This window comes from Miniopterus schreibersii (assembly GCF_964146895.1).
Source record: "Miniopterus schreibersii genome assembly, chromosome: 3".
NCBI classification, from domain to species: Eukaryota; Metazoa; Chordata; class Mammalia; order Chiroptera; family Miniopteridae; genus Miniopterus; species Miniopterus schreibersii.
Genome location: NC_138103.1, coordinates 73377063 through 73395676, shown reverse-complemented (window position 1 = coordinate 73395676; position 18614 = coordinate 73377063). Strand labels below are relative to the sequence as shown.

Below are 18614 nucleotides of genomic sequence, written 5' to 3'. Positions count from 1 at the left end.
CCTTGCAGAGAAGCGTGTCCAAGCCCTGCATGCATGCATGAAGCCAGCTGTGGCTGGCAGTGAGATAGGAGAGCAGAGCCCCCACGCTGCTAGTGTTTCAGTTCTGCCCTGAAGCCCGGATTCAGGTGGAAGGAGACGGGAATGACTGAGAGAAGTAGGCACATAGACCTGTCTGGGAGGGTGGCTTCCTCAGTCCCCCTCTCTTCCTGCCCTGTGAGCTCAGTGGCTCTCAAACTGGGCTGCACATTTAAATCACCAGGAGGACTTTTTTAAAACGTTGATGACTGAGCCTCACTGTCAACCAACCAAATCGGGCTCTCATGGAGTAGGGCTGGGCGCGAGGTGATTCTGCTGTGCAGCAGCCAGGGCTGAGAATCGGCGCTCTCCACGGGGACCTGGCTCAGTCTCACATTGCGTTACTACCTTTCCCACCTTGTGCCTGCCCTCCGCCCACCCATCCCATATCCCCTTGGGAGTTTCACAGGAAAACAGAAGGTGTCCCTTGTACTTCTGGACGTAGGGCCCTGTCCTCCTTCTCCCTCTCTCCCACTTCTCTTTCTAGAAATGCCCTTTGGGGCTTATCAGCATGCAGTGCCACGCAGACACATCCTTACACCTGTGGGGAATGTTTCCTGAATGTTTTTACAGGTGTATTTTGATGGATCTAGGAGGCTGTTTTCCCCTCCTTTTCCAATCAGCTCTTCCCAAGATAGAGTTCCTTTTCACACACTAGCCAATACTGAAGGAGGAGACCCCATGGGACCCCTGGCCTCCCTAAGACAAGTGGTCCTCAAACTATACTCAACAGAAAGAACACTTGTGTTTCATGAAATAGACTGAGGGATTTCAAACCTAAAATTACATGGTGGCTCTATTTCCTCAAATGACAGAAGAAAAATAGATTAATAGTTAAAATATCCTCAGCTTTAGGATTATTGCCCCTTCCCCCCAATTTTTCTTTTTTCTTAAACCCTGAGTGCCTGCTATTGCTTGCCTATTCTGGAGTTAACTAAAAGATGTATCTGATTTTTGCTCTTTTAAATGAAACCTACCACTATGTCTTAGGATTTCAAAAGTACTGACTCCAGTGGACAACCATTGCTGACCATGTGGGGAACCAATGTCCCAAAGATTTGTACTGTGAGGAAGATGGCTTCCTGCACTTCGGCTCTGTGGTCTCATGATCATATGTAGTCTGGGATGAGGGAGGGTGTTGGAGGTATGCAGTGTCAGACATACACGCAAGTGTACAGAGGAAGGCCTAGCTGTCCCACGTGCACCCCCCACTTTCTCTTTCTCTGTTTCATCCATGGTGAAAAGCTCTTCTCTGACAGTGTTAGAGTTTTTCATGCTCGCCCATCATCCAAGTCAGTTTAATAAGTGCTGGCCCTGTGAATGCTTAACATCTGTTACACTGAATTCCAATCGTGGTAAAGGGAGGCAACAGCGAGTGAACCTACACAACCACAACAGCTGTCTGACAAGCACCCAGCCTCAGCTTTGCCCAGGGTAACCCCATTATTCTAGTTTTGTGTCCTCTGCCTCCCTGTGGAAATCTGCAGTACTGTCCTCATGACCAGAAGCCCTTATCTAATCTCAGCCAGGTCCAAGGATGGCAGAGAAGAGGGCTCCTGCAGCAGAATGCCCTGGGGAAAGCTTGGCCAGAGTAGTTCTCTTTCCTCCCAGAGCCAACCCACCTCAGATTTCTTTTTCTTATGAAAGCAAAATAGATTCAATATTTGCCTGTTGAAAACTAGAGCTAGTACAATTAAGCAAAGATTCTTGTCTTTCCGTTGTCTCATAGAACATACTGAGATTGCATTTCCAAAACTTACAGCTGATGATTTTCTCTTTTTATCAATTTTACAGAGACATGCGAGAAATGAAAAACCTTTTAAGCAAACTCAGGGAAACTATGCCTTTACCACTGAAAAACCAAGGTGAGTCATGTCATTTCCTTTTGAGGCAGAGGATGTTTTTTAACCTGAGAACCTTGGGACTTGTTTCTAGACAAATGAAAGCAAGTTCTTTTACACAAACAACAGAAAGCACTGAGCGTACATTTGTCTTTCTTCAAAAAATATGATAATGAGAATGGAATCCCTCCGGTGAACACAGTTTTGCCTGAGGCTAGCCCAGATATACCCTGACCTCAAAACAGACATGTCCTCCCCCTGGCCCTGTCAGTCAAGAGCATTTATTCATTGCCCGAGCTGTGGAAAGTACTGTACCAGGTGTGGCAAACACAAAAGGACTGAAGACTTGGCCTTTGCTTTTAAGAAGTTTACAGCCTAGTTGAGGAGACTTCAGAATACTTCCAAAGGAAGATCTCTGTCATCTAGACAGTTAATTATCTAAAGAAGTAATAATTAACATATGTTGAGAACTCACAGTGTGCCACTATGGTTCAGCACCCAACTAGGACTTGGTTTCCATACCAAGCAATTTTCAGATGCCAGCTGTGTGTCCTACAATTCAACTGAGTTCTGACACTACCTGGATATAAAATCAGATCCCACAAGTTAAGGACTCCTAAAGACTGGCTCTCTTACACACTCTCTCTCTCTCTCTCTCTCTCTCTCTCTCTCTCTCTCTCTCTCTCTCTCTCTTCAGATGCCAATGGCAATTTAAGGGTTGTCACCTGTGCTGAGCAACTGGCTATAGATTGGAGATTCCAAAAACCCTTTTCATGGGTTTGATTAATTTGCTAGAGTGGCCCCCAGAACTCAGAGAAAACTCTCACTTACTAAATCACCAGTTTATTATAAAAGGACATAACTCAGGAGTAGCCAGACAGATGAGATGCATAGGACAAGGTGAGGGAAAAGGGCATGGAACTTCCATCTCTGCAGGTGGGTACTCTCCCCAAATCTCCACATGTCCACCAACTTGGAAGCTCTCAGAACCCTATCTTTCTGGGTTTTTATTGAGGCTTCATTACAGGCATGGTTGATTAGATCATTGGGTGTAAGTTGTTGAACTCAATCTCCAGCCTCTCTTCTCTCCCAGGAGGTCAGGGGGTGGGACTAATCACATGGTGGTTCTCCTGGCAACCAGCCTCCATCCTTAGGTGTTTTCCAAAAGTCACCTCGGTAACAAAAGACACCTTTATAGCTCTCATCACTTAGGAAATTCCAAGGGTTGCAGGAGGAAGACCATATATGTATTTATTGCAAATCACAATATCATAGCAACTATCCTAAATGCCATAGATTATTAACTATTTTAACTTATTTAATTCTAATAACATCTTTGTGAGAAATGCTATTAATGTTTCCCAATTTACAGGAAACTGAGGCATAGAGAGGCTAACTAACTTGATCAAGGTCACACAGACTAACAGTAGAAAGGCTGGAATATGATTCCAGGCAGTCCTTCTCTAGAACTATCCTAACACAGAAAGGGAAAAAGGATATTCTATGAAGGAGGGACCACTGTAAGCTTTTTGTTAACTATTGTATCTCCAGTTCCTAGAGCAATGCCTGGAACATAGTAGAATAACACTGGCCATAAACAATAAATGTTTGTTAAATCTGCATCCAACTTTGCAGCCCCAGGGTCTGAAACTATGTACAAAAGACAAATAACAAGCACTTTCACTAAGCATACATGGCCGGAGCAGTTGTAAGTGAAGCATCAGCTTCAGAGACTGGTACATAGAGGGCGAGAAAGGATTTTTAGAGGTAAAAAAATTGGTGGGGAGATCTCCATGTCTGCACCCATTGCTAGTGGGAATGGGCTTCTTGTGATATCCTGAGAAAAGGAAGTTTCTGAGACTCACATGGGAGGATGAGATATTGTAGGAAGATTTATTGCTATGGAATCAAACCCCTGAGTTTCCAAGGTCCCATTTCCCTTTGTCCCACCAAGGAAGAAATCCCATTTTGCCTTCAGCAGAACTAAGATCAAAGCCAGTGTCCAGAGTTTCCATTCCATGTCTGCACAGTCCAATACAGCGTCAGACTAGTTTAATATGTGTTCCCAGTTGCAGTCCATCTGTCCATTGCATGTGGGGTTTGCATGGCCATGGGCCATGCGGCTATGGAGGAACACAGGCAAGAGCAAAGCTAAAGGAACCAGAGAACAGAGAGAGCACCAAGAGCCACACAAGTGAGCGAGCTCCTTTATCTAAGGGATTATGTAGTCCCAAGTTTTCTCGGGCTTGCAGTGGCCCTGCCCACTCTAGCCAATGATCTCTGTTCCCAGGTTTGACTGACAACACCTTCACTATGTCACCCCAACTTCATTCTGCATGTGTCCATTTTCCCCTTTGTCTGGCCCCTTCCCCCAGTAATCTGTGGGGAATGGGCTGGTAGTTCCCTGGGGAGTGTGAAATTGCAGCTACCTGGTGAAGCTGCCCAAATGACATGCCTATAATGTCTGGATTCCCCCTTTGCTCCTTTCCTATTATTAATAACTAGCTAATTAAACGGTGTCATTTCCACTGAGCAAAGCCTGGGTGGGAGGGAGCACCGGGTGCTGCCTGCCTCTGAGCAAGGAGGGAGAGGATTTGACAGCAGAGATGGAGAGCCTCTTTGTTGAGGGAGCAGCATGGCAGAAGGTGGAGAGGTGGAAGTGAGAACACCAGACGAAGAGGCCGAGGAGTAGTGTGACCTTAGCCACATGGGATGGAGGCGGGTGTGAGAAAATAAGAGGCAGGGGATGTGGTGTCTCAGATAACTCGACGCACCCCATGAAGAGCCTGGTGACCGAGGCTAAGTGGCTTGAGCCATGGGTGCAGTGTTTTGGTGACCTCGTAGTCAGTTTTAAGAAAGCAGTGTTTTACCACAACATGTGACCACAGCATGCGAGTTGGTTTCTAGAAATAAGCATGGTGGTTGGGAGCAGGCATTTGGGGTTTAAATGCTGGCTCTGCCACTTACCAGCTTTATGACCTAGAGCAAGTTATTTAACTTGTGAAAATATCCATTTCCTCATCCCTGAAAAGGAGATAATAGTGTCACTTAATTCAGAGAGTTGTTGTGAGGATTAAATGATGAGCGTATGTCATATACCTATTACAGGCCTTACAGAGAGCAAACATTCGCAAATGCTTTATTATATTGTTATTGTAATTATTATTATTATTTACTGGCTGGCCCACCCGCTTGGCTCAGGGAAACTTCAATCATCAAAGAGAACAATCCCTGCTACCACTGACGATATGTATTATCTATGAAGGCTGAGCCTGCAGTTCAGAACATTGACCCCCCCCCCCAGACTGGATTTGGGGTTCATGTCTGAAGCTACCCATACCTTCCTAATGTGTTTGGCAAATCTACTCCCATCAACATCACAAGAGCCTCTCGCTATACCTCACGTCCGGCTGCCCAGGAAGAAGACTGCCCAGGGTGCCCAGTCTGAATTTCATGTATGCTATGTAGCCTCTCTTCTAAACCAGACCATCCCAAACATTTCCTCTATATTTAGTGAAAATTAATCCAACAGTTTTTGAACCATGCATTAATGGAAAAACAGAAATTTCATTTTACTTACTTAGGACATTTTTATAATCATAAAAAGTATAATATAAATATTTTTGGGTAACTTTATATTACTTTTATAAACAGAAAAATAATTTAATTTTAAATATATTAATAGTAATGAAATATTGATACTGTGAGTAAAAACAGGAATAGCCATCCAAAGAAATGATACCCAGGACTTGAACCCTGAATCCATTTGAAGAAGTAAAAGGAAAATGCCAGGAGAGGTAAGGACTTCTTTAGGAGGGAGTGATACAGTAGGGTTTTCATAAAATTGAGGTGAAGTCTTGTTGGTAATTTAGGTTTCTTCATTTGTGGGAGAAATGGGAGCCCTCAGCATATGAAGATACATCTCTGTTCTCTACATGTGTGTAATGGATACTCACTGCATGATGTCCCTGTGAGCTGACCAGTGGAGAAAGGGGGATGTGAGTCTGGACAAGGGTCTGAGAAGGCCTGAGGGATGGAGAGCAAGTCTCTGGAGCTGGGAACATTTTTTAACAGATGCATATGGCGCTTTTAGTGGACAAATCAGCCAGCTTCCTTTCTCTGACTTACACTGAGCTAGACCACAGGGGCTTCCCCATAACATCACAGAATTCTTTCCAGGTGATTTGTCTCTTATACAGGTCTAGGTTACTCTGCAGGAAATGGTCTGGGGTGAAATGTAGAAAAATTTGTTCTACATCTTTTTTATAGGATTTTATGGTCAAAACAATACTAACTGGATGAAAACCATTATAGAAAGACATCTGTTTCCTTTCTGGCTTTTTATTTTCTTTCTCTTTTTGTTCTATTTATGTGTATGTTTGAAGCAGAGAGAAAAAAATGGAAAAGATACTACCCCTAATCCCCCTTTTTCCTTCCTCCAAGCCTGCCCATGTGAAAATTTTGCCAGAGAAGTACTGGGAGAACCTCCACAGGAAATGTGTAGCGCCCCTGTTCTCCAGTCTCCCTCCTTGTCCCCAAATCAGAAACTGTTCTGCATTCATCTTAGTATTTAAAGATTTAATCAGATTCCCCCTCCTTCCAACACAATCAAAACTTGACTTAGCAGTTTACTTTAAATTGATTTTCAGTGGCAAATAAAGGAAGGAGGCTAAGAGCAGGAATTTTAATGGTTAGTGAGCATGCCTTCATTTTCGACAGGGCCTTTCTTTCCCATCTTTCCAGTTTGAGACTGGAGACCAAGAGGCGCACAAAAAAAGAGTGAGCTGCCCTGCTCTTCCAGACACTGACCAGATCTCCTGGCTCCCAGCCGGCTGTTCTCTCCACTGCTTCAGTGCCTCTCCTGTCCTACATTCTGGGTCACTGGCAGTGCTGTGGGGAGCTCCATTAATTATGATTGTCTTGCTGTGTCAAATGGATTACAAATGGAAACACCTGTGGAGAGCCCACAAGGTTACTGACAAAGGCTAAAAGGAGATTGGAAAGTGAAGGACAAGTATCTTCTAAATGCACGCTGTCATCAGACAAAACAAATTGGTAGAAATAAATTTAGCCTGAAAGACAGCTTCACCTTTTTTAAAATTCTGACTTAATACATGCTGTGGCGTGTGTCAGTACATTCACTCTTGCCTAGCATTTGGTTGTTAATACCATGCATTAGAATAAGTCTGAAATAAATTGGTCAGGATTGGGATCTGTTCTAGAATGGGTCTCCTCTATGGGAAGTCCTACTCCAGACTAAATTGGGTCTGGGAACAATTCCCCAGACTCATACCCCTGATCCACTCTCCTCTGGAACCCCATATCCAGAACCAGCTGAACTATGTCAGACAGGAGCGTTTGATATCTGGCTGAAGAACACTAGGCAGTTATGCCACCTGCTAGCCTGGAGATGACCTTGTAGGTCCTTCCCCCAGGGCCTTATATAAAAGCTTTCTGTGCTTCAACTTGGTGCCTGAATGTTACTCTGGACACTTACTGGTAGCCCCATATCCTTTGTAGTGTCTGCAACCTTTTGTCCAGGATTCAGTGTGACATACGTAATCCCTCTCTTTCCTCCAGTTTGATGCACACATCACTGATCACACATGAGTTTCTTAATGGATTACTGATTACGTTGAGCCCCTACTCACAATGTTAAGAGCCTGCTCACTGTCTACTGAAGGAAGAACAAGCTTTTTGCCCTAGCATCCTTTGTCCCAACCATCATTCAACATGTGATGGGCACCTATGACGTGACCAATGCTGTGCTAGGTGATGGGGATGTCTCCCTGCTTAGAGGCTCTCCATCTCAACAGAACAGATTGGATGAGAATCATCTGAGAAGTTTTTTTCAAGTGACATATGTGTCCCATCACAGGGGAGAGCATGTAAATTCTGGAAACAACTAACACACACACACACACACACACACACACACACATATGGAAAGACAAAGAAAGTAGTGTGATGCCATAGACACAGATTGCTACAAGTGCATATTGCATTCTCACCTAGCCAGATTTGCGGGGGGAAGGGCGATATTGAGAATTACTTTTTGGAAAGTATCTGAGCTGAGATTTCTTATGATGAATCAGAGTTAGCCAAAGGAAGAGATAAAAAAAACACACAGTGTAGGCAGAGATCCTGGATACGTGAAGGCATTTGGGGAGATGAAAGAGTGGGGCATTTTGATGAACTAGTGAAGGCATTTGGGGAGATGAAAGAGTGGGGCATTTTGATGAACTACAAGCACTTCATTGGTTGGGAAAGTGGTTAGAAAAGAGGCTTGAGGGAGAGACTAGAGAGATAGGTGGGCCTCTATCACTAAGGTCCCTGTAGCCATATTAAGAGGTTTAGACTTTATCCTGAGGCCATTGGAGGGACTCAGGAGGCAGGTGCCATAATCCAGATCTTAAATGCTTAAGATCTGACCTAAAGGCCGGGTGTTGGAGAAAATAATGTGACCAACTGGATGGGCTGCGTAAGGGAGAAGGTAGAATCAAGGATGAAACCGAAGTTCAGACTTGGAAAACAGTGAGTAATGGTGTCATTCACTAAGTTAGAGGGAACAGAGGAGGAGCAGTAGAGATAGAAGACAATTGACATTTTGGACATGGGGGAACTCCAAGAGCAATTCCCAGTGGTTAATGGTGGATATACATACAAATCTTATGCTGAGGTGAGACATGTAAACTGGAAGCACTGGGAATACAGATTTAAACATCATCAGCACAAGGGTAATTGAAGCCCTAAGAATGCTTGAGACCACCCAGGGAGAACAATGCACATAGAGAAGGGTCCTGGAAGGCATTCCCCTGAGGGAAAAGGAGCAGTTTACAAAGGGGAGTGAGAAGAAAATCTGAAGAGCCTTATGAAATACATGGAAGAAAGTTGCAGGGTAGTTAAGCCAGATAAGAACTGAAAATGTCTACAGGATTTAGCAACAGGACAGCTACTGGTGATGCTGGCAGAAGCAGCGTACTTGGAATTTTGGGCCTGGAGGGTTGAGGAGTGAGGGGGAGCTGAAGAGCTGGGGCAGCAAGAGCACATTTATGAAGACTTTTATGAAGATGCTTATAGGGTGGTAGGAAGACAGGGCTGGAAGCATTTGTTTACAGAAGGAATGGAAGCATGAAGGATACAGAAGCATGGAGCAATCAGAAAAGACTTTGCAGGAAAATAAAAATGCTTAAGCTAGTCTTGAAGAAGTGGTTGGCATTTCCTTGGAAAAAGAAATGGCATATATAAAGGCAGGGAGACGGGGGGGGGGGGGGGGTTGGCCATATTTAGGGAATTTCAGTAGTTCTGTTTTGTACTATTCCCTCCTTCGTATGCCCTTCATTCCAGCCAGGCTGGTTTATTTGGAGGCAGATTCAGGCTACCATTGTTCACATTGCTCTCTCCATCTAGGATGCCCACCCCCCACTTCACCAAATGCCCAAGTCCTCCTCATCGCTGTGGCCCATCATGAACACTGAGACTGCAGTGGGTTCACGAGCGTCTTCTTCCCTCTCCTCCACGTGGGAGCAACTCTCCCCATCGGAATTCTCCCAACACGGTGTTTGTATCTCTCTTGCAGCATTGCTGCTGAAGCCTCATAGTTACTCAAGGAAAGATCCCTGAGGCCAAGGACCATCTTTCTATTGGGACCCTCTATACCTGACACAGAGCCTTGCACTTAGCAGGCCTTTGGCTAATTCAGTGGTTCTCAAAATGTGGTCTCAGGACCAGCAGCATCAGCAGGCCTGGGAACTTGTCAGAAATGCAAACCCTCTGGCCCCACCACACTCCTACTGATGCAGAAACTCTGGAGGTGGGGCTGGCAGTCTCTGCTTTAACCAGCCCCCAGACGATGCCGAGGAAGTTAATGTTTGAGAACCACTGGGTTAGCTGAAGGTATCTTTTTTTTTTCTGGAATAGAAATTTGCCATTATAAGTACTTCTTTTGACTTTATCTGAGAACACAGGTTTAAACTAAGGTTATTATTTGAAAACTTCTCATTTTTTTCTTTATTCTCACCCGAGGATATATTTATTGATTTTGGAGAGAGAGGAAGGGAGAAAGAGAGAGAGAGAAACATCCATGTTAGAGAGAAACATGGGCCGGTTGCCTCCTGTACACACCCCAACCGGGGTTCAAACCCACAACCTAGGTATGTGCCCTGCCCGGTAACTGAACCCGCAGCCCTTTGGTGTGTGGGATGATGCTCCAGCCAAATGAGCCACCTGGCCAGGGCTGAAAACCTCTCTGTTTTTTGTCTTCCCATTTCTTGTCATATCCCTTATGTAAGAAATCTTTTATTAGCAAAGGAAATCTGAGCAATAGAGACATGGTATCATTGAGCCTTAGAGGACTCCAGTGTCCTTGGCTCAAGTCGCATCCCAGAATTAAACGTTGACTGACTGAGATTTGAAATAACTAATGACTGAATTTCCTAGTCTCTTTTTTCCCCCCACTTTCTCCTATGCTTTCCTTCCTTCCAGTTCCTTTCTCACTTTTTATTTTCTCATTGACAACTGTTCTAGGTTACAGTTCTCTGAGAGTAAGTATTTTGGAGAAAAGGTGCTACAAAAGTCTCCAACCTTTGCAATAAAAATCAAAGATGTCCCAGCAAGGCCAGGTGGAGCAGCCCAGAATGTTTAGAATGAGTGGGGAAATGGTCCATTTTGCTCACATTCTTTCAGTAGCCCATTACCTCAGAGACAGGATTTTAATCAATGTGGAAAGACATCTTTTCTTGGACTTTAATTCACTTCAAACCATTCCAGGCATACTTACTGCCCTATGAATTTCAGCATTTACTGCAGGTGTCAGCTTCCTCTGGTGTAGAAAGCTGCTCTGAATGCCTGCCAAGGACTTTGGAGCTTTTGTATCACCTCAGCCTTAGGTGATAATCAGACAAGTGCTGGGCGAGGCTAAAGTGTCACCAGTACTTAACAAAGATGCCCCGAACCAGCAGTCATCCTTAATAGGCGGCCTGTTCTTCACTTAACCTCCTAACACTTTCTCATCAATCCGACACTTCCTGTTCACTTGTGAGTACTATATATGCTATGTGTGTGCGTGCATAGCACTCACAGGTTAAATATATGCATATGAAAAGAAGACTGAGTGAAGAGAATTTCAGTAGCATAAAAGGTTCCTCATTCACTGTAATGAATACACAGATACAAGGGTCAGTCCTTTTATTTTCAATTACAGTTTACATTCAATATTATTCTGTGTTAGTTTCAGATGTACAGCATAGTGATTAGACAATCATGTACTTTACAGAGTCAGATACCTGCCTGGCCCCATGCATATTTATCACGATATTAGTGACTCTATTCCCTATGCTGTAATCTATATCTCTCTAATTATTCTGTAACTACCAATCTGTACTGCTTTAATACCTTCACCTTTTTCGCCCAACCTCCCCCATCCCTCTCCCCTCTGACAACTGTCAGTCTCAGTACAAATCTCTTAATATCTGCGTGTAATAAAAAAGAGAGAATGGGAGCAAATATACCACCACAGCACCCACAAACCACAGCATCCACATGCACACTTCCTGTGTAAATACAATATTGTGGTAGACATTTTCTAATGTAGTGAGAACCATACACATCAGAATTGCATTTTATAATATAAATACCAGTTAGGTCACTCCCCAAATTTCTCAAAAGCTTGGAGAAAGGGAAGGATATATGGGAATTCAGGAAATAGATCTTCCAAGTCTTAAAGAAATGTATATACATAGATTTCTTTTCCTAAAAATATCTGCAGCTTTGGTGATTCTGTTCCAAGGAAGCAAGCATTGAATTCCAGATGAACTTGAGCTTCAGGAAGTGTAGTCAGTATCCAAGCAGATACTGAAAGGTAAAATTCTTTACCCTTCAGAGTCTGCTATATCTTTGCCATATCCAAGTAGGTTAAGTTCATTGCTCATTTGTTCATTTGATGGTTAAAGATGTAAGAGTCCAAAAAATGGTGAGAAAGTGACTTATCTTTCTGTTCCAAATATATCATGATTCATTTCTGAGATATTATCCTGAGAAATCTGGCTCAAGTACAGTCTCTGACATTGCTTTCAATGTCTTAACTATTTAGGGCAAGTTTATTTATTTTTTTACTTTTTTATTGAATTTATTGGGGTAACATTGGTTAAAAAAAATTATATGTTTTAAACTATTTTTAATTGATTTTAGAGAGAGGAAGGGAGAAAGGGAGAGAGGGAGAGAGGCAGAGGGGGAGGGGAGGAGAGAGAGAGAAAGAGAGAGAGAGAAACATTGATTGGTTGCCTCCCACATGCACCCTGACCAGGGATTGAACCCGTAACCTGGGTACGTGCCCTACCAGAAATCAAACCCATAACCTTTTGGAGTACAGGATGACACTCCAACCAACTAAGCCACACTGGCCAGAGCTAAAATTATATAGGCTTTAGGTGTATAGTTCTGTAATACATCATCTGTATATTGCATTGTGTTTTCACCACCCCAAGTCATGTCTCCTCTCGCCCTTTATCTCCCCTCCCTTTACTTTCTTCTACCTCCCTGGGGCAAGTTTAATTATAAAAGAGAGGTGTCCTATTTTTAGCTTTCAAAATGTTAACATCTAGATTATAGTGGATTATTTTTCACCATGGAAAGGACAAAGACAGTCATTTTGTTTCCATTTTAGCAGAATATGAGTTTTAAGAGAGTAATTTACTCTGTGGAGACTGGGACAGTGGACTGTGTTTGATTCATGAGCTGTGCCCAGCTGGGGCGCCTGTTTTCTTCCCTGGCTCCAGCTTGCTATTCAGCTAAATGTATAACAGAGTAGACAACATTCTGAGGAGCACTGTCAACTTGGTGGGTGACACTAATTTACTTACAAGCATGACACATGAGAACCTTTGAGGAAAGGGAGGAAAAGCCTGGGCATTTGGATGACACAGTTTATGTAAAAGCACCGGGAAGCCAGGACTCTTTTGTTCTGGACAGTTTCCTGAGTGCCTAGCCTCAGGAATCAACAAAAACCAGCCCTCACCTACAAACCAGTTTTCCTGAGGTGGGGCGCAGTCCTTCCGATGCTGGGCTCTTCCCCAAGGTCTGTCTGGGCCAGGTTAGGATGGAGAAAGGCGGGAGCCCCTGAGCTCTTCTCTGAGAGGGCAGTGCCACCAGTCCGGGCAGATATTAGGTCCACAACAGTTGCCAAAACCAACCAGCCATGGGGTTGCACCTGGCTCCCATCTGACCATGTTCTAGCACCGTCCCAGTTGGCGATAGAAAACTTACTTCTTTGTGGTCCTTCTCGAACCTCTGGGACCCACACTGGCCAGTTCTGCTCAGCAGGATATCTCCACCCACCCTCTCTTTGGGCTGCAGTATTTCCTAAAAACCCAGCCCCTTAAACAAGATTTGGTTTACGGGCTTATTTCTTCCTCTACTTGTCATCATGCTAAAAATTCAAACCAAACTTCATGAATTCAACAGCTGGCAATGGTCTCTTGCCCTTCTCACAAATATCTATAGGAAGTGCAAGGGAAAGACTGAGCAGGGAATCCTTGAAACCTCGTTCTGAGGTATGAAGTGGTGAGTGGGGCAAGGCAATGGTCCCGCACAGAGGGGAATAGTTCTGAGCAGCTCTACTGACTGAGCTCTGTTCTCTGCCAGGCACCAAGGTATCCGCCCAAGCTAAATGTTTTTCACCGAGTATTTCACTTAATCTTCATCTAAGTAACATGAACCCCTACTGACAGATGGAGAAACTGAAGCTTAGTGAGTTTAAGTAGCATGTTCAAAGTCACAGAGCTAGTAAATAACAGTAAGTCACAGTCGCTAGAGGTGACTTCAGAAAAGGAGCCCACCTTACCCAACGCGTGGGCTCTTCCTGAGAATCGATACTTCTCCCAACTGAAAGTTGGCCTCTAAGCAGGTTACATTCAATTCTAAGCAGTGGTTCCCAACTGTGGGCAGTTTGCCCCTCTCCCAGGAAATATTTAGCCATATCTAGGGACATTTTTCTTTGTCACAACTGGTAGGGAAGTTGCTACTCGCATCTAGTGAGTAGAGGCCAAGGATGCTGCTAAACATGCTACAGTGACAGGGACCACCCCCAACAACAAGAATTATCTGGTCTAAAATGTCAGTGGTGATAAGGTTAAGAAACCTTGATTCAAAGGACAGGGCATTTTTAAAACCAATTAATACTAAGAAGTTTTTGTCCGTACCTCACTTATATGTACTTTGTCCCATCACAGATGACAGCAGCCTTCTAAACCTAACTTCCTACCCCCTGGTTAGAAGACGGAAGAGAAGGTTCTTTGGGCTCTGTTGTCTCGTCTCAAGCTAGACAATTCCTCCTGGAAACCCACCCCGGGGAGACCTGAAAACGATCACAGAAGCAGAGGACCTCCAGACAGCTGAACCAGTTATTGGTTTTTGACTATGTTTTCTATGCTTCCTTATTACTTTTACCTGCCTCTCTCTGCCCTTTTAAATGATTTTACATTTGAAAGTAGCTGCTGTCAAGGGAAAAAAAAAAAAACAAACAGATTCAAAAAGTAGGCTGTTTTTAAAAGGATTTTTAAAGTTAACATTGTGCATGTCTGCTCCAAACCATACCATGACAGATGCAAGAATTATGATTTTTTAATTATTTAAAGGTTTTTTAAAATGTATTATACAAAGAAAAATTACTTCATGTATAATAGTAAATCTGTAGCTCTTGCTGATCTCATGTTAACAATTTATCATATATGGAAGAAGTCTTTAAACATAGAAATCTATTTAAAACTGAAAAACTGTTGAAATCCAATCGATCAATATCATTAGAAATATTATAAGCAAACACTCCACTTCGCCTATTGCTTTCTCTGCTTTCATTTACATTTAGTCTTCCATTCTGTCAGAATCTAAGAGCTTCAACAGAAGAATATCTTAATTTATAATGCAACAAAAACCATATTAAAAAGTATTTAAATTTTGTAAATACACAGTAATCCTAATACCTTCTTACAATGCATATGGCAACTAATTTCTTTCGATCCAATGATGTCTTTTTCAGCTTCTTGGAGAGTGAAGTAATCCAGTTAGGAAATGGTGTAGTGACATATACAATTACCCTCAAATGTAAAATTTGAATATTATCACATTTTGTTCTAACTGAAATCTGAAGCATGAAGTCTGCACATCAGCATAGTGTTAACTCTTTTAGGGCATGCTGGAATTAGCTCAGATCGTAAAAATATTTAACATTTTACATTGTTAATAAAGTCTTCTTAGTTCAGCTAAGCTTGTCTCATGTTAGATGACTATGCAGATATGACTTTCCCAATGTGTACTTGGTGTCTTATGCAGATTCTTGAAAGCAGGACACACGAAGCAATACTATACTTTAGAAAGGAGGAAGCCGCGCTCTGGCTCTCTGCTCACAGCTTCCTTGGCGCGCTCCTCCTCCACTAAACGTGTAACATGGTACACATTCTGCTCCCTTCCCCCTTCTTCCCTTGGCCCGTTTCCCAGACAGGATTCCCCGTGGGCTAAGAGATGAGGCCTTTGGACTCCCTTCCTTCTTTCCATAGTCTGAAAAATCCTGAAGTCAGACAAGAGGCACCAGTGTCCAGTATAATCAAAGGATGAGTAGATGCCTCTAAGTGGTTTATTCAAAGCCCATCTCGAATCCCAACCCTATAATTTCTTCCTTTTCATGTGCACAGGCATTTACATGTCCAGCACTATTTTGACCTGAGAACTAAGCATATTAAAGCCTTTAGCTTTAGTGAAGACAAAGAGAGGTACAGACAAATTACTAAAATAATTATTGTATTAGGTTGAATTATATGCAATTGCTGCTTTTTGACTGTTTCGACCTAAGAAATGGCAGTTTCCTATAGTTCAACGTAATATCTAATGTTGTGGAAATTATCTTTGGAACTGTCTCCTAGCTTTTTTTAATTGAAAGTGAAGGGATTAAAGGGTTGGGAGAGATCTCAAAGGCTGTGCCGGTCTCGGCTAGATCATACCAGCTGGCCATTGCCTTATTCTTAGAGACCAAAGTTGTGCTCCAATGACCTGGTTGTGGATGCCTGGTGATAGGGATGCCTGGCCTCATGTAAAGAAGCACCCTTGAAAGTTACATGAGAAAGTCACAGTTTTCTAAATCCAGTACCGCACAACAGTGTGGGAACGCGCTATTTAAAAGACTCCTGGGGTGAGTGTTTCCCTTCAGAGCAGGTGACCATTCCCAGATTTACCTGATCTGCAAACCCTGATTTTCATAAACCAGGTTTGAATAAAGCTTAATAACCTTTCCTGAATGCCATTCATTTCTAACCCCTGGGGTTAATGAACTTCAGGTCTGTTGTTTTAGAGATTATGAAGTAGCCCAATTTGGCACGTTCCCACTCCGTCTCTATCCTGTCCCACCTTTCTACTGTGTTAATCCCCTAGCTTCATTCTAGTTCCTACTAATCCATGCAAAGTTATTAACTGATAAGTCCAACCTTGATGTTCAGCACGTTCTTCTAAATGCCTGGCCTAAGCCACTTCTGCTCGGTTAATTTGTGCTCACTCTAGCCTTAGTCTCTTAGTCTCAGCGTAAAAGTAACACTTACCTTCCGTGCAATTGTGCTTTGTACAACTGAAGACTGTTAATAAATTCAGGTCTCACCTCCATGTCTGGGAGGGCCATAGTAGCATTTCATGGAGATGGGAATTTGTCTAATTCCCTAGCTAGGCTTTCCATACCTAAGGTAAATAAATTCAGCCACTCTATCTTCTATATTCATAGTGCCTGTTTCCCAGCCTTTGATCAGTTTTGTAGTTCCCTTAGACACACTCCAAGATTTGTAGATCTTTTTTCAGTGGCAGGGCCTAAAATCAAATTTGGTCCTCAAAGTCCTGATAACCTACACTGGCTCATAGTCTCAACAGGTGATTCACCGTCTCGCATTAGACATGCCAACGCATCTCTTTAGCAGCTGACCCCCCTCTCCTCTCCCTGCCAAAGGACTTTCTCAGGTGTAGTTCCATGAGGTAGAGTTCTACTGTCTCAGCTTCCTGCTGGGAATCTGCTTCCAGATGAGCAATAACACTGAACTGATCTCTAGGGATACGGGGAGAACAGTGAATCCATTTTGCTGCATGTACTCACATGCGTGACAAAAAAGGGGTGTGAACATTTTCTGGCACACAATCATCCATTTTACCACCCTATTTTTAATACCCCATGTTACCTTTTTTTTTTTTTAAGATTACAGAAGCAAATATATGTCCTTTGTAGGAAATCTGAAAAAAATACCACCAAGTATAAAGAAATAAAAATCACCTGAATCCCACCATAATGGCATTATTTAAAACCACATTTCCAGGCTTTATATGAGTCAATGGTGGGGCCTGAAGGCACAGTGCCCATAAGGCCAAGGTGGCACTTTAAAATACGGTCCACTAATGTTTTGCTCGTGCCATTTTTCTAGAGTACAAAGAAGACTTCAGAAGTAGCATGGCCCTGGGGCCTCCTCTAATGAAAGCTGCTGGGGAAATTCTAAAAGCCTGCCAGATCATTTTGCTCCTTGGTGCTCCTGTAACATTGGGATACTTACTGTTTGGCAATGCTGCCACCTACTGAAAGCTGAGCTTTACAGTGAGGGGGGGAAGCAAATACCAAGTATAAAAGCATCTAATGATTTTAGACAGCAAACAAATGGGCCAGAGTAACAATGATCCCGTATGAATTTCAGACTGGAAGTCTCAAAGTTGAAAGGATTAGGGGTATCATCCCAATGAACTTCCCACCCCACACACATACCTAAGCAATGTCTAGCATTTCTTTGTATTCTAGAATGTCACCGAATGCAAAATGCTCAATTTTAAAGTAACTATAGGTGGGATGAAAAAAAGCAGCAGTGGTATTGGCTCAAAATAAATCATTAGCATTAAATATAAAGTCCAGAAATAAACCCAGAACATAGAAGAATGGAGTACATTTTAAAGATGACATTTCAAATCCATGATTGTTAAGTAAATGATATTGGGATAACTGGCTAACCATTGGAGGGGGAGATATTAGTCTATGCCTCATAAATTTCATCAAAATAGTCTAGGTGCAGTAAAGATTGAAATGCTAAAGCACATAAATAAACATTCAAAAGGACTAGCAGGCAATACTGATGAATAGTTATGTAATTTTCTGTGGGAAAAAAGCCTTCCTAAGCAGGACACCAAAGGGAGAAGCCACAAGGGAAAAGATGGATTTGACCAATTAAAAATCCAAAACTCCTATACAATAAAAAATAAACCAGATTAAGAGAAAACAAAAGTTGAAATATAAGCAACAAAAAGCGTAGACCTGTAACATGCATCAAGAGCTTAAATTCCACTTGAGAAGTTTCCATGGTCTCCAACTCCCTGCGTGGCCAAACGTTCCCATGTCACCCTTTCCTTTTCTTGCTGCAGGTTCTCCCTTATTGCTTATTTAATTGTCTACATCCACTGAACTGGAAGGCAGCAACCATGTCTATTTTTCTTACTGCTATATCTTCAACACCTAACAGTGCTAGACACAAAGCAAATACTAAAAACATATTTATTGAATGAATGAATAATCAATTCATAAATAAATGATAGTTTATGACACCTCCCCCCCAAAAAATATCAAACTTTCCAGTAGAAAATTGAGCCAAGGACACTAACGGGCAATATACCATAAATTTAAATAATGCACTAATGATA

The 18614-nt window shown here is 42.7% G+C and overlaps 1 protein-coding gene across 2 annotated transcripts in view; it reads left to right on the top strand.

Annotated features, from left to right (window-relative positions):
• The window catches only part of RGS7BP (regulator of G protein signaling 7 binding protein), an 85746-nt gene extending 67579 nt beyond the window's left edge, over positions 1–18167 (top strand). The window contains exons 5-6 of one of the 2 annotated variants that reach the window (XM_081131480.1): positions 1870–1940; positions 14144–18167. In XM_081131480.1, the coding sequence (XP_080987606.1) occupies positions 1870–1940; positions 14144–14235 (163 nt within the window). In that variant the 3' untranslated portion in view covers positions 14236–18167. Of the gene's footprint in view, positions 1–1869; positions 1941–7496; positions 7557–14143 lie in introns of those variants that run through there. The other variant, XM_081131481.1, reaches the window with a different exon arrangement.
• Positions 18168–18614: the final 447 nt, after the last annotated feature.